This window comes from Opisthocomus hoazin, chromosome 3 (assembly GCF_030867145.1).
Source record: "Opisthocomus hoazin isolate bOpiHoa1 chromosome 3, bOpiHoa1.hap1, whole genome shotgun sequence".
Classification (NCBI taxonomy): Eukaryota; Metazoa; Chordata; class Aves; order Opisthocomiformes; family Opisthocomidae; genus Opisthocomus; species Opisthocomus hoazin.
This window is the reverse complement of record NC_134416.1, coordinates 35,265,965-35,282,848: the sequence shown is the minus strand read 5'-3', so window position 1 is coordinate 35,282,848 and position 16,884 is coordinate 35,265,965. Positions and strand designations below refer to the sequence as shown.

General features: G+C 42.6%; 1 protein-coding gene across 7 annotated transcripts in view; it reads left to right on the top strand.

Annotated features, from left to right (window-relative positions):
* Positions 1-7,805: 7,805 nt before the first annotated feature.
* The window catches only part of PKIA (cAMP-dependent protein kinase inhibitor alpha), a 45,288-nt gene continuing 36,209 nt past the window's right edge, over positions 7,806-16,884 (top strand). For 4 of the 7 annotated variants that reach the window (XM_075415973.1, XM_075415974.1, XM_075415969.1 and 1 more), the window contains exon 1: positions 8,380-8,541. Coding sequence is in view for 1 of the 7 variants with exons in the window: in XM_075415972.1 (XP_075272087.1) it covers positions 9,246-9,302 (57 nt within the window). In the remaining 6 variants the exon portion in view is untranslated. The other 3 variants (XM_075415976.1, XM_075415975.1, XM_075415972.1) reach the window with 3 other exon arrangements.

The following is a 16,884-nucleotide window of genomic DNA, read 5'->3' as shown; positions in this document are numbered from 1 at the left end:
AGTGAAGTCAGGAAGAATTACACTTGTACAGGAAAAGATAGGAGCAGGGACCCAAACAAATGCTTCAGTAGATAGTACCCAAAGAAACAACTGAGAACTGCAAATGCCTCGCAAACCAGGAGAACTGCATATGTTTAACTGCCACCCACTCACCAGCATTTAAAAAAACACAAGCAACCCACAAGCTTCTGTTATTTAGAAAACTAAGATTAGCCACCATCCTAATTTTTTTTTTTAATTTCTGAACTGAAGATTTTTGCCCAAGAATACTGAACAGAAAGGGATACAGAAAGGGAAACAGGAAACAAAGTTAATATATATAATCAAAACAGACACTCTTCAGTTTTAGAAATTGCTTTAGACAAAGTATTAGAGGTGCTGCCATGTTACTGAGAAATCTGCCTAAAACCCGACTCATGGGTTGTGCTAGACTTGGGATTAGCACAAGATGTATTTTCTTTGGTCAGACAGAAAGGTTTCACATGTTTCTTGGCTGGTTTCAACTGTTTTGGCAGCGAGTGATTACCTAAAATACACAGGATCACTGTGGCACATTTTTGCTGTTGAATTTTCTGCATCTGCAAAGGCACCAGGTTTTGGCAGCTCTCACTGGCTTTGCTACTCTCGTCCCTGTTATGCACTGTAACTTTTAGTAGTGTTTTTGTTTGTTTTTTTAAATTAAAGATCTTTCTGCGTTGCAAGATGCTTTCTGTTGCGTTGCAAATGAAGAATGCAGAGGACAATCTTATTGACAAATCTCTTTTCAAAGGCTTGTGCATAAGAAGAAGCATCTGGACTCACCGACTCCAGTCTTTAATTCCTTCACTAAAACATACAGACGTAAGGGAAGAAATCTGAAAGAAAATCAGGATTAAAACCTTACAAAATTTTAAATCTGTATCAATGACAGTCAAAGAAATACAGGCTGGACATCAAATGCTAAATATGACTGCAGGCTGAACTCTCGTGAGTCTAAGTAAGACAGAAAGGCATCAAACTAAAAATGGAATGTGGACACTGCACACAGATGTATACTGAGAACAGCCAATCTAGAGGAGTTACTCACCACTTTGGACTGGACTCTTTTGGTTATAACTTTACCAGTTTTAACCATTTGACCTATAAATTCCAGAATTGTGTGAGCTTCAAAATGTACTTTAATGTCATAAGAAAATTCTTTTTTTCCAAAAATTGTCAGGGTAACTTCAACCAGAACAGAAATAAATAGGATGAGCTCTCTTTACTCTTCATGCTTTGGATGAGGAACTGAACTAACCACTAAGATTCAAACGTAACCAAATCCTTGAAAGTCTGAGAACTACACACGCTCAGAGAGAACTGGGGAGTTTTAGCAACAACCACTTCTAAGATACCACTCTCACAAATCACAGTCCAGAGCACAGTCAGTAGGACCTTTCATTAACTACTTACCCAGTACCAGCTCTGGAAACCTGAAGTTTTCACCTGTTATGTTCTCCGACAGCCAACTCTATCCATCTAGCACCAGGCTGCATGGAAGAGGAAGATGCAAACTTCAAATGCAAAGGATGACATGAGCAAGGAAAAGGCTCTGCTAAGAGGAGTACATCAGCTCGGGCTTTTCAGAAAGAGATGAAGGGGTATGGCAACAAGCCAAAATGACACTTGGCAGTTGTGAAGAGATGAAGAGGAAGTGAGACCGAACTAGAGAGCCTCTGATTTCTTTGTTCTACCATATATTATTAGGAAATGGAAAATCCTACTATCTGGAGAGGAGCTATGTCAAATACTAGCAGAAAGAATGAAGAACAACTAACATTGTGGGGACTGGTATGAGAAACCTGAAGATGGGAATTAGGTTGAAGATCAAAGTTAGAAGAGGGCATGAACAACATATGTCAAGATTCTCCAATTTTTGCTTTTGCAGTGTTGACAAGTAGTTGTGGAATTGAGCTAAATAGAATCACTGAATGGTTTGGGTTCGAATGGACCTTTATAGCTCATCTAGTCCAAGCCCCCTACCATGGGCAGGGACAAATTTCACTAGGTCAAAAGATATCCATTCATGTAAGTAAACATACTGAAGTCCTATCTAGGTATCAGAATTGTCACACAACATTTTTATTCTTTATAAAGAACAGATTCCACGTACTACATCTAAAAATGTGAAAAGTTGAGAGGTCAAGTACTCAGAAAACACCATGACTAATTCCAGAATTGAGAACGCTAGTACAATCTTAATTTCTCCCCTTATGGCATACACATTATAACAGCATTATATTATTATAAGCTATTTTTCCCACTTGGAAGGATGCTTTATATTACAATGTTAGTAATGTATTTTTAAGCACAAAAAATGCTACTGTGGGACTATTATTCCTACAAAGTTTAGAAAATGTATAAGCAAGCAATGAAGCTAACAGTGGAAAATGAGAAAACCCAAGCAGGTTGCTATTAGAGTGTTAAGAAAATCAGACTCCTTTGTACCAAGACAAATGTGGAAGCCCCAAGGGGAAAAAAAATGAGAATACATCTGTTCCTACTGACGTCAGGAGGCTAAGGGCCAGGCCCTACCCCTGTACAGGCACGACTTCCATTAGCTTCAGCTGAAACAACTTGTAACTTCGGGTAGAACTGGGTCTTCTGCATAGAAGTCAAAATATCGTAGTAGAGACGTGTCGTAAATTATCATCAGTGCATTCTGCAAGTGCCTAACAATGTTGTACAAACTGAAACATTGACAGTCCCTGCCTTGCAAACCTGAGTATCCTAGTCTAAGAAAATATGCAACCAGCATTAAGACGAGGATACTGAGAAACACCGTCAGAGGCTGTCTGCACCAAGAGTTGGGTTATTCTAAACTGTTTATAACCACATCATATTTCTTGAAAATTCCTGTTGCTGAAGATTAGAAATTAATGTACTGAATGCAGCATGATTCGTTTGCTTTTCCATTCATATTATTTTGATAGTTACCAAGCAATCAATAAGAATTTACTTAAATAATTATTCCCTCCCAAATGGTTTGGAAATTATTGCAGATATGTATCACTACTTGAAATATATTTTCTTGATGATGGTTTTAGTTATAAGAAAGTCTATTTGGGCATTGTTGATGTTGCAGTTCCTCTTGCTATGTTCTTCATCATCACACTACTTTTGGGTCACTATTTCTGCCATACGCATTACACCTCATAAATACAACCAACTGAACAAAATGTGTTTGTTCACTTAATTTACTTAATGGCATACCTACACATAACAAGCCACAATGGCAATGAAAGAATAAAGAAACAGTAAGGAATTGAAACAGTGGTCATCGAGAGACAGCTTAGTCTATTCGCTTTTAAAAATCATCTGCTGAAACAATACTTCTGACATTAGCATTTTTAAGTACTGTTTCTTCTTAGTAGAAAGCCTATAGCAATTTTTATTTTGTGCATAACTTTATTTTTGGAACCTGAAGTTATTTAATGTAAACGGTCTCAGAGGGATCAGATGGCCATTATCTTATCAAAGAGGGATAACTAAGGGTTCTTCTGATGCATTCTTACTTTGCGTTTCAACATCATTAAGACTGTTTTGATATCCAGCAGGGACTGTACTTACTATATACTCCATGGGAAATGTAAAATAATGTTCAATATCTTATGTTGCACTGCTAGTGACACGAGGCAATTGTTTTTTTCTGTCATTTTTTTGAATGTTTAGGTAAAATTTTTGCCCAGATAGATAGGCTACAAAAACTGGTAAAATTTCATAAGAACTGTTTATTCATTGTCTTGCTTTCATTTAAATAAAGGCTGAAGAAATACAGAAAAATCCTGTTATTAAAGCATACATTAGTACTTAGTTTAATATTACAAGAAAAAAAAAAAGCTTATGGCAAACTATGATCAACAAACTGGTTATAATAAAATTATCTGTCGTTCTCCAAGAAACAGCACATTGGCTTGCAATGCAGAGACTCCAAAAGCACCAGAATTTTGGAACACACAAAAAGAACCTAATGTATGTAACTGCCACATAAGCAGGTCCATAGGAGGCAGGCTACTCGGGCAGAAAAAAGTGGATGGTATCAGAGTTCTTTTTTATATTCAGTACAACCAATTTTCCTAGCTTCAAGGATATACACTTTAAAGAAGCCCATGTGCAGTGGTCCTCATCTCTTCTTATGTTCTTGTATTACTTCTGGCTGGGGTAGAGTTAATTTTCTCCATAATAGCTTGTACGGTGCTATGGTTTGGATTTGTGATCAAAACTGTGTTGGTAACACAGGGATGTTTTAGTTATTGCTGAGCAGTGCTTACAGAGCATCAAGGCCTTTTCTGCTTCTCATCTCACCCCACCAGCGAGGAGGCTGGGGGTGCACCAGAAATTGAGAGGAGACACAGCTGGGACAGCTGACCCCCAACTGACCAAAGGGATATCCCATACCATACTGCATTGTGCTCAGCAATAAAAGCTGGGGGCAGAAGAAGGAACGGGGGGATGTTCAGAGCAACGGCGTTTGTCTTCCCAAGTAACAGTTACGTGTGTTGGAGCCCTGCTTTCCTGGAGATGGCTGCACACTCGCCTGACGATGGGAAGCAGTGAATGAATCCCTTGTCCTGCTTTGCTTGCGCACGTGGCTTTTGCTTTGCCTATTAAACTGTCTTTACCTCAACCCTCTAGCTGCCTCTCTTTTACCCTTTCAACTCTCTTTCCCACCCCATCGTGGAGGGTTGCGAGAGAGCGGCTGTGTGGGGCTGAACTGCCTGCCTGGGCTAAACCACAACAGTTCCCCACATAATATATGCTTTCATTCGTAAGACATCTCGTAAATCAGATTCACTTTTACCAAACCTTGTGGTCTGTTTTTGTCACTGACACCAAGCAAAGTGGTAGAAAAGCTGTAAGCTCCAGGAGATTTTTTACTAGGAACTTCCTGAAGGTCCTAATGCTTATGAAAAGTCTTATATACTTCTTACGTAAGTATATGCTCACATATGTATATATGAGCAAGAGTGTTATGAAGTATTTCCTTAACAGGAGAGCTTCAGAAACTTCCCACAAGCTGTGAAATTCCGCTATACAATCTAGGGCACAGATTTTTGATGTATTAAATTCCTAACTTCTCTCCAGAATGATGTCTTGCCTTAACAGGACAACTTTTGGCCATTGTTCATGTTCCTAGTCTCTTACACGTATATCTTAAATCTACCTTACACCTATCCCTACATTCTGCAGTTTATCGAATGGGTTCCATAGTAAAAACATCCCTGAATTTCAGTGTTGCATGCTACCACCAACTAGCTCATGTAACTGAAATTTCCTAGGTCTCTTCTCATTTCTTGAATACTGGCACTGTCTGACAATCTCCAAGAATAGGGTACCACCTTTGACTTTAAAAATTTCTTGAGATGTTATACCATATTCTTTCCATTACGCCTAGATGGAGATTTACTCCTCTGACTTGAACACACTCCTCTGATTTTATTTTCACTGTGAAAACAGTAACATCCATTTGTATACATTCATTCACTTGCCTTCATTGGTTTTTCCTTTGCTCCACCTTTTACTCCAGCGAGCAATTATCATGAAAGCAAAGTACTCAGTTTGAGACAGATCCTAGATTTTTCACCCCATCCTCACTAAAAAAGAGCTTATTTTTTTTATTTCAGGAATTTTTTACATTTTTGCAAGTGATGCACCTTCTACTATTTATTTATTTTCACAATCTAATTTAATTTCAAAGTTGGCAAATCTCACCCTTGCTATTTCTAACCTCTAAGCCACAACTTTCTCTTCATTTGTTGGCTGACAGCCTACTTCTAATATCTTGTTCGAAGTCACCCCCTCTGCAGTTAATCTGCAGTTCTTATTTACATATTTTTCTTCTCACTTACTAAAGAAATTTCTGATTTTTCCCCATATTCAGCTGTTCAACTGTTACCTAACTAGTTCCTCCTATTTTCCCTGCAGTGTACCCTGTTAAAGCTGAAATGCTTACATTTCAGTCAATTTATATTTATATTTGCATTTATTTTAAACTGATATAATCAATGATTACTAATTGAAGATCATATTCTCTGAGTAGAGCAGGCTCTCTGAATGTTGGTAAATGATGCACACCTATATGTTTTTCTGCTAAAATCAAATTCTACAGGTGTCTCACACGTGCCCTTCCTTTTTTTTGTAATTATGTATACTGAATTGTACTAACTAATACTCTTGGTCCAGGAGCACCTACTTCTCTGGAATGTACTGCCATCAAATAAATAAATAAATAATAATAACAATAATAACTTTTACTTTTGCACAGATCAAGGATTTTCTAGTACATTGATCATTTACTGGATTGTGCTAGGAGTTGCTCAACCATGTAAGCCCAATAGAAGACCAGCTGCCATGGCTCCATTTTCCTAGGTCTAATCAGTTGCACGTCTGAGCACGTATTCCTAATAGGCACACACACAATGTATGTATACAAAAACAGATATATAAATATGCACATGGCCAACCACAGAGATCAACACAAACACTCAAGCAAACATGGATGGCACGAACAGTGTAATCCTGTCGTCCTCTCTGGCATGAGTCCCTGTGACCTGAGGTGTGACTCTTGCTGCTGGCACTTTACACCCCATACACACACAGGCACACAGAACAGGGAGTACTCTCACCCAGTAATTAAGAGTTTAGTGAGCAGACAGGAGAGACTCGGCTGATGAGGTGCAGGGCATAGCCAGATGGACACACCGACCAGCAGCCTGTTTACGCAGGACTAGCCCTATATACCTCCTCATCCCACTATTTTCCCACACTTCTCCATTCCCGTATCACCTTGATGCTTTCCTTTCCCTGCTTTTGGTTCTTGCCCTAAAAGTCCCACAATAAGCCTTGTACAACCCCAAAATGCTCTTCCTATTATGCATTCCATAACGTGTCCTGTACCCTTAGGCAGTAACCCCCTCAATCTGTGAGGCAACGCATGCAGCTTTTTGGTTGCCTGGTGGGTGTCCCCCACAGCCCCACGGGGCCAAGGCTCCCCTAGGAGAGCCCTGGCAGGGGCTGAGCAGGGGCTCCCTCTCTGACCCTGTTTTCGGGTCTCCCGGCCTGCCTACATGCCCCTGAGCTCCTCCGCATACATGGACACGAGCCTTTAATCACCCAGCCTAGCACGCTGTAAATAGAGATTAAGTATCACTGTTGAAATGCTGCCAGCACTGCACATTCTGGTCCGCGACGACAATCAGCAGGGGAGGGTCAGGGCAGGGAGCGAACAGGCGCGGCCCAAAATCAGCGCAACGGTCGGGCTGCACAGGTACAGGGAATCGAACCACGGACGCAGTTAAAAGCTTCACCATAACCGCTGTGAAAATAAACACGGCGAATTCCCAAAGGGGAACGGATACCCGTTTTCACGGCACCAGAACTCGGCCTCAAGAGTTTTCACACCTCACCTGAGAGACGGAGATTAAGATCCTCACCTCAGTGAGATTCCTCTCCTCTTTTCTGCTTTCCTCTGCCACGACTAACACCCCCCCCCAGCTACACCCAGGCCGCAGAGGCAGCTCTTCTCCTGCTCCAGACCTCACCACCGCGGGCCTCCTCCGCGACCTTGCCGAGGCAGCCGGGCGCGCTGCCCGCTACCGGACGCCCTCGGTGCGGGAAAGGCGCGTCCCGGTGACCTTGAACGCAGCGCCTCCCCCCCATCCCCTCGCGGGCACCGGAGCAGGAGCCGCCGGCGGGGCAGGGCCCCTCGGCCCCAGAAACGGCTGCGTTCCCCGGGGCACCCGCGGGGCGGCGCATGCGCGCCCCGAGGCCCGGAGGGGAGGGGGAGCGCCGGGCGCCCGCGCGCAAGCACGAGGGACCGACAGCGGATTTTCCCTCAGAACAGCGCCACGCGCGGGCACGGAGCCCCTCGGGGTCAGCCCGTTCCTCGGGCCCGGCCCTGCAGCGCGGCGGGAGCCTCGCCGCTTCGCCCGGTACGACCGAGTTCGGCGGGGCGGGGGAGCCTCGGGGGCGACGATTGGAGTGGGCCGCACACCCCGCAGCCCGCGGAGGGGACTCCCGACAGCGGTAGGTTGGAGTGGGGCGGAGCGGCCCATCCCGCCGCCGTGCCCGGGGAGGGACCCCCCGACCGGCAGCCGCGCCGCCGGGGAGCCTGTGCCGCCCGTCGCAGCCTCCCGGGCAGCGGGGTGCGTCTGGTTACCGCGGCACTGCCGGCCCCGCGGGGGTGGGGGGAAGAGCGCCGAACCGCCGCGGGGCTCGGGCGAAGCGACCGAGTCCCCCTCCGCGCCGGGAGCGGAGTGCGGCGGCCCGGGGAGGGGGCGGGGAGGATGACTTCATGCCGCCGGAGCGCTGAGAATTGAGGAGCAGCAGCAGCTGCCGCCGCCGCGGGATGTGGAGGTGAAGTGACGACGGGAGCTGCTGCCGGCTGAGGGAGGGGCAGCGCCGGGCACCCCGCTCCGCCGAGCCCAGCGGCTCCGGGCCGCCGGCAGCAGCCGCTGCGGGACGGAGGGGGAGAGAGAGAGAGAGAGGGAGGGAGGCAGATGCGCTGAGCCGGTCGTTGGGAAGGTGAGCGGGAGGTGCCGGGGGCGGGCGCGGGCGGCGAGCCCTGCGGCGCTGCCCGGCCGGGGAGCCGCCCGCCTCGGCGGGCCTGGGGAATAGCCGCCGTGCCGCGGGCGTGGGGCCGCGCTCGGGCGTGCGGCTCCCTCCGGCTCCCTCCCGGAGCAGGGCGGCCGCAGCGTTGCGCCTCATCTCTTGCCGCCGGAGTGCGCGGCGGCTCCGCGCCAGCTTTCCCCGCGCGCCTCGTGAGGGGGAGGGGGTCCGCCGGCGCGGAGGGGGCGCTGTGCCGGCGACAGGTGCGAGGCCGCGGTCCGGCTGCCCCCGCGCTCCGCCGTGCGGGGTGCGCGCCCCGGCGCCGGGGGGGGAGGAAAGGGATGGCGTCTCGCTTGCGTTCCTGGGTTGGGAAATCGCCTGGCAGGAAGCTGAAGGGAGCGTGGAAGAAGTTGGAGAACCAGCCCTGACGCCAAAGTGGATTCACGCTGACTTTTTTCGGGAGCGATTGTGTGTGTCTTTTTTTTCCCTGTTTTTATCGTCTCGCACGAGGTTTGGGACAAACAGAATAGCAGCAAAATTCAGACGCCGTTTAAATGGAAGTATTAGTGAGTTGCTCTTCCATCGTGTCGCCTCCAGAATTGGGGAAAAGAGTACATGCAGCGCTGTAGCTTGGCCGCTGACATTGCCCAGTGCGGTACGTACGCAGGTCTTAGCCTTAGATGAATGGTCTCTTGGAGTCGAGTGGAAGGGAAATATCTGACTGGCCTCTGTCTCTGGTATGTTGCTGATTTTTAGTTTTGTTTTTTTTCTTTATTCTGCTCTAAAAAAAGTTGCTCTAACGCAGGCGTGTCAATACAGGAGGCTGGGGCTGGCGTGCAGAGGCAGATCATTAGAATGAGCACTGTCTGCATGTAGTAATGGTTAATGGCTCTTTGTGGTTTGGTTTGGAAGCAGAAACAATGATTGTGCCTCTGGGAAGAAAAAGATAGGGTTCTAATCTGTTCCTAATGAAAAAAGGAAGCAGGATATTGGAAGCTGAAGGTTATTTTATTCAACGTCGACTTACTTCTGTGTTAACCTTAAAGGATCCTGTTATCCTATGCGTTTGCAGAGCAGCTCACAGTGGTGGGATCCCCAGTTGTGGTTGAAGCCTCTGGTTATGGTGGTAGAGTGATAAAAGTGATGCTTAGGGAGGTAACGGGCGGTTGCTTGGTCTGTTGCCATTATTTCTGGGAAGATGTTTGAGTACATGTATTTGACTCAGTACTGTTGCTGGGCAAGCAGAAGGTGAGTGATGGCTACAGAGATGGCGAATGTGTACAAAAGACAACTGAGGCTTCACAAGGCTGAAACAAAGTAACCGGTGCATTGAGGTGTCAGAAATCAGTTCAACAGACAAATCTTTGCTCTGAAGAGCAGTCATTAACTATGAGCCTGTATAAGCTTGTTCTTTTTAAGCGCTCCATGGCACATCCAATGCATGCGTTTCAAGCTAGAGAAGAATTCTCATTCCATCGAACCTGTATTTTTCGTCTACCGAACATTTACTTCGTTCCTGTAAAACAATTGAGAGTCTGAGTTACGCCATCTCTACTGTTTTTTCCTTTCTGGAAAAGAACATGGGTGGCTGTCTCAGCAGTTGCAATGTTGTAGTCATTTGTTGATTCCTCCTCTAGTTGCCTCTGGCTGGAAAAAGAACATGTGTAGCTGAGTTTAGATACTTCTCATATTAGTCCACCCATTCTATATAAAGTCTGTTTCCTCAGCGAAGAAAGCAGGTAATGGTCTCCCATTCTGTTGTTGGAAATACAGGGTAGTATGAGTATTCACTAATGTTGACACATTAGCACAGTAAATTTAGCTGTTGTGCTTCCTGGCAAACCTAAATAATGTTTCTAAAGACTGTTAGTTAACTTTTTTTAAAATAATGTGGTGGCACGGATGAAGTAGTTGACTACGAGCTATACATGATCATAGGTGTGAATGTACATCTGGTTGGTTTGACACTGAAATCTTGAATTGCTTTGGTTGTTGTCTTAACGTGTACTGCAAAGACAGAGGGTGTAATCATATGAGATGCAAGACTGTATGTGCACGTGTCCATAGAAAAAAAAAGTGTATATATAATTATCAGTGTGAGTTTAGTGTAACTGATGTAAATCCACTTCCTACAGACTTCTGTTCCGGAACTTCTCTTCCTCATTCTATTACAGTAACTTCCATGGGCCTGCCAAGTGAAGAAAAGCATCTTTATTGTGGTTAATCTGGGCAGCAGCCCCGCTGACTGGAAGAGCAGCCTTGTTGGCCAGCTGGTTGATGCCAGGCAGACTGGGTAGCAGCTGAGATTTAGCTGCCTTTTCCTCAGAGGGTCTCCTATTTTGGAACTCTTCATTTGGGTTAGTTCTTCAAATTTGTAAGAGCTTAATTATCTTTGAGATTTCTAGGCCACCGTCAGCCTTTGAACCAGCAGGTTCATTTGACCAAATTTACGAGCGGGAGCCAGATGGGTATGTTTGCGTAAGGCTTGTTTCCTTAGGAGAACAAACTGGAAAACCCAGTAACCTTGAATGCACTTCAAGTTGCAGAGGTTTAATGTCACTTGTGGCCCTTTCCAAGGGCTGAAATGAAACAGTTCAGTTAATATATTTTTCTCTTATTACAAGAATGTTTAAAGCTGTATTTCTAAGTGCTGTTTGACCTGACTGAAATAACCACATTCCAGAGTATACGTGTAATTTTTCATTTATGTTGTTACTAGGCTTTGAGTTGGATTATTTTCCCCAAATTAAGAGTTCCTTAAAGGAATGTGAGTGGACAGATATTATACAGTGAGCTTAAGACTATGTACTTTAGCACATGCAAATAATTAAGAATATTTCACAGTAGTGATACTGTCTTTTAAGAACAAATGTATTGGTACTTTCCAAATGCCCTTTTTGTGCAGTTGCTAACATTCCTAGGTGAGAGAAAATTTCCATCTGAGAAATAAATGCCAGACATCGATTTAAATTTTTGCCTCCTATTTCATGTTGGACTCTTTTTAATTATTGTCAAGAGAAGATCTGTATGTGAGTGGTCAGTCAACTGCAAAGGTAGCAATTGTTAAGGAGAGCTAAGAGTTTTACCCATTTACAATGTGATAGTGGTGGGAACAAGACAGGCATTACATCTTTTTATCTTCTGTTTCACCTAATCAAGTAAGTCAGCACTTCACAACCCAGGTAATGAGCCCCTAAGTTTAATATCTGAAATATGGAGATAAAAGTGCAGAGTTCATGTATGCGTCTTGCAAAAGCAAGCTGATTTAAGCCTTTCTCTTGAAGAGGGCTGCATGTGACAGCAACACAAGAATGAATCCATTTACTTCTATTAATTTTGTGATGCATTGAGAGACTAGTTTCAAGAACGACTTTGTGTCGTATACTCTTACAAAATGACTGTATTAAAGCAACATTATAAAAGAAAGGACGTGATTGTACAAGAACGGTATACTACCAGTATATATCACTGTCTTTAAATATAAACACTTAGGAGGAGAAAGTAACACAAAATGGACTATCTCGTAGGACAGCTGATGCAAATGTCCCAGCCAAATGCCAGATCAAATCAAATAATCAAATAATTTTATTTTTCTTCCTTTTAATTCTTACAGTAGAACTAAGAAGATAGGATAGTGTTCTTTGTCCTCCCTAACATACTGAAGATACGCTGCATTTCTGTGGTGGTAAAATGATTCCAGGGTATCTCTGCCCTTCTTCCTTGGGTCGACCAGGTATAAAACATGAACTCTGCAGAAGAACTGCAGTGGAAGAATTCCCATGTCCACAGGGATGTGGTTCTCCCTAGCAGAATTTGTTTAGTTTTGTAACCTTTATTAAAATAAATTTCAAAATTGGCTAAACTGCTGTTCTTTGGCTTCACAGGATTCATGGGCAATTTAACCTGCCTTGTATTCGGAAGTGCTTTAAAGCAACTGGCTGGTCTTTACACAGTTAGGCATCCCTTTCTGCACAGTGGCTCAGTGATTCATCAGATATGATAGGCAAATAGGGCTAACTTAATGTACAATTTTAGTTTCTCTGTTTTTTCTTGTCACATGTTTGTTCTAGCAACTATTCTGAAAGACTCAAAGGTGTATCAAAGTTATCTTGGCAGCTGTTAGCTAGCCTGTAAAATGTGCTGCAGCTTTAGTGAGATCATATACATCTTAACATATCTATATAATTATATATATTATATAATATATATATTTGCTAACTATTCACTCATTTGCCTTCTGCCTCCTACAGAATTTCCACTTGCACATATGGTGAGCACATAACTGTGGTGAAACAATCTCGCCACCTGTTGTTTTAAAATAGCACAGATGCTTATTAATGGTCCTTCCATGATACTTTTTATAGTACCTGTTAAACCTCACTTAAAATACTGTGGCTCGTATTGGTAAAGGATATTATTACTTCAGCAGCAGTCTTAAATTGGTTCCTCTTCACCATCTCTACTTGTTGATTGTTCATAGGTAAGAGAGAGGCAAACCTCACAGAAGAGTCAAAGCTATGATGCTTAGTGAGAAACCTGTCAGTGAGTCCTGTACAAGGTGTTCTGTGAAGATGGCTGCAGTGATTTGGATAGCTGATCAACCCAAAGAACTGCAAAAAGTATGAGTGCACCGATTTTCTACACTCGGTCTTGAGCTCAGCGCATGGGAACTCCTTCAGGCCAAGGCTCAAACGCAAAGTTTTCACACTTCAAGGCAAGGGAAAGTAAATAGCAGAACTTGAGCCTTGATCAAGCGTATCTCCTAATGTATATTTATTTATTTTTTCCCCATGGAAAAGTCTGGTCTAAACTGACTAAAGTAAATTTGTGTAAACAGATGTTTCATCAATTCCCTGTTTTCTTTGTCCAGTCCAATGGATTCTCAGCTTTGCTTTCGGAGAATTTATAGAGTTCTCTCAAATATTTCTGGTCTGTAACTCTCTAGATTTGTCTTTTGAAATTTTTTTTTTCCCTAACCTGGTCAAAGTAAGAATTAAAAATACATTTCTAATTTGAAATCATCCATCCACAAGTGGATCAGGAAAAATTCATGTTGTTAAGTGGCAGTTCACTGTCATTCTCACTTCACGCAGACGTAAATTTAAAAGGGTGATAAGGATAAACAGACTGCACTACTTTCAAACTTCCCAAGGTGCTTGCTCTGAGGCACAGAACGTGCTTGATATCTGCATGTTGTGAATTCCAGGAAAACACTGTTATACACTGCAAAGAATATATAACAGAAAAAGGAATGAAATATGTGTCTTAAGTTTAGCACAAGGTCTTAGAGACTACTAAGGTGAGTGTGTGTGGGTTTTTTTTAGTGAGTTTTTTAAAAGAAATACATGTGGAGACTTTTTTTTTTCCTGCGGTGCATGAGATTTTACACTGGTTGGTTGGGTTTTGTATAGCTAATAAATTAAAAAATAGTTGTTCACATCAGAACAGTGACTGTCAGATGCCTGTTGGAACTATATAGGATGAACAAAAAGCTCTTCTTATTCAGGAAACATGTGTGGCGTATCATTGCAGGCCTAGCCTGTAAGAATATAAATCTGCTGTTGAAATAAGACCACTGGCAAAATTCTGATAAAAGATGCTTAGAGAAGTAACGCATAAATTAAATGGAGTAATCATCTCTTGATACAGTCTGCCAGTGTTTAGTGCTCAGCGTTGGTTAGGAGTTTCGTGAGCTCAAAGCAATGTTTGCACTATGATGTTGAATCGCAAGGGGCATCGTGTCCTCACTGGATGTGTTTGGTTGATCCGATTGATATTCTCAGCCTGCACAGTAGTATCCTTTGGCAGTTGCATGATTCAGTGCATGTGAAGTGTAAGGAAGTAAGGCTCTGTTTTGCCTTAAAATTTGTTGCCTAATGATTTAAGTGGTGGGGGCCCTTTTAATTGTCATGATGTGAGAAATGTTAAACAATTGTTCCCTTTTCAGTTTCTCACTAATCATGATTTCCCATATCTGTCACATTCTCTTTCTCATGAAGAACAGAGTTGTCTTGGTTTTACTCTTTCTGCATATGTAGATTCTGTTCCATATCTGCTTGATTGTTTGTCACTTTTTAATATACTTCCTACAAATTTATTTCTGATGTACAGTGATCTTAGGAACTCTGCTTAGTAGCCTGATAATTTCTGTTTCTGTTGCATTCCTTTCCTCGTTTTTTTACTATGCCTATTTTTTCCAGTTATTATTTACATGTTTCATTTGGGCTGATGTCTTGTGTCCCTGTTAGGTTCGTTTTCATTGTAAGATCTGTACAATATTATGTTTACAGGGAGACTGGAAGGAACTGGTGCCATTAGCCAGAAACAGAAGTTGGTAGCTGGATTTAAAAAATGTGCATTTTAAATGTGAGAAAGAACATACTGTAGTGTGTAGCCTTATAGAGCAAGAGAGATTCAGTTGTAAGCCCTTCCTTTGTTTTGTGTTACTCTTGTTTTAAAATAGCTGGATGATGGCAGTTGTACTGACTTGGGCTAATGTTTGTGAGTTCAGAGATGGCGAGCAGAAAGGATAGGATTCATTAATGCATGTAAGAATTGGAGCATGTGAAAACATTTCAGACTTTAAAAGGCAGGCATAATGTGAAACAACTGATTAAAAAAAAGCCTAAAAATAGACTGCTGCATTTTAAGTAACTGTTATTCGTAAGGTCTCATGGAGTCAAAGCGTGGTAAGAGATATGAATGGAATATGCGTGAATATAGAAGCTGTATGACTTGAGAAAGACATAGCTTATCAAAATTGATTACAGCATGCCTTAAAAGCCTAAGGACACCGCAGCTTTTTGTCAGTGAAGCAAGTTCATTTTATCATATATGTGTTTACGTACAGGCTACTTGTGTTCGTGTTCAGTTCTTAGACAAATACCAAAACCTTTTCCAAGCAGAATATTTATCCTGAGTAGGGAGTGCCCTAAATCATTCTGAATAGCTAGAGGCCTTGTTGGATACTTCTCTGGTGTGTTTATTTGCCTACAGGGAGTTCAGGTGTTGATTGTTGAATGTCAGCTGTAATATTAAAAGGTGGTAAAGAATTGTATAATACCAGTGTCTGAGTGACAACATGCAAAAATAATGCCACCACTGCTACGTGTCCTTTTAGAGTGCAATTTTTGTATCTGTACCTAATGTAGTACTTCTAGAGCCTGACTGCGGCAATAGTAATATTCTCTTGGATTTTACAAGACCAAAGAAACCTGATAAATTATGAAAAACAGGTGCACAGCCTTCACCCATCCCCAGCACATGCACAGAGCATTTCCAGAACAAATAAAGTTTGAATGGTTATTTATAGAAGATGAACATGTTAGCCATGCACACAGAGGAACACACCTACTGTGTAAGAAATTTAAGCATGTAACGTCACTTCCTCACTGATACTTTAGTATTCGTTATATGTGTAACAATAGGCTTTTAATATATAGAAAGCTACTAAGCGGGAATGATCTCATCGGCACATGAGGAAGATATTTTTGCATGGTAAGGTACATTACCTAATTGTGACTCTAGAGGAAGATACTTTTCAGTTGTACACTCTGCACATATACGTGATTGCTGTGCAGACCAAAAAACAAGAAGAATTTCTGTTACCCTGTTTTCTCAGATACTAGGGAAATGTATTATTTATGTAGCACCTTTCATCGTGGAAGACTTGAAAACATGTTACAGCACTTTCATTTTCATTGACAATATTTGCAAGTAAGGGATGAAAGCTGTTATTTAAACATTGTTTTCCCACAGTTGTATAGCTGATAAGACTGCAGATCATGGGGTTATTTATGTTAACCTCCAGAACAAGGTACTGATTTCTGATGACTGCTGCAGCACACTGAACCACGCTGTTTTCTTCCAAGCAGAAGGAATGCTTCCTATTGCTTTTATGCCTCATAGAAGCAATTTTTGAAGGCCGTTCATCTGTCACAGACTGTGGGTCTGTTTCATAAGCAGTGTGTCTAGTGGGACAACACACTATGCACCTCTATTTTGTGTAAGCTTACTAGATCCTCCAGGTCCGCTCTTTGTTAGCATTTCTGTTCTTCCATCCTCTAACCTGCTTGGCCGGACTAAGCCAGGCACCAGTACTCCTTTTGCAAGTTTTGCAAGTATATTTTTTTTTAAAACTGAATTTTGTCAGGAAGTAAAACTTTTGAGTTTATAGTTGGGTCTCGCTTTGTATTTCAGTATATCACAGTATTTTGTAAGTATGTGTTCTTAGCTACTTTCATATATATTTATTTGGAGACTAACAGATTGCATACCTTAAACAAATGTATATTATTTAAGCAAGCTACAAGGCAGAAT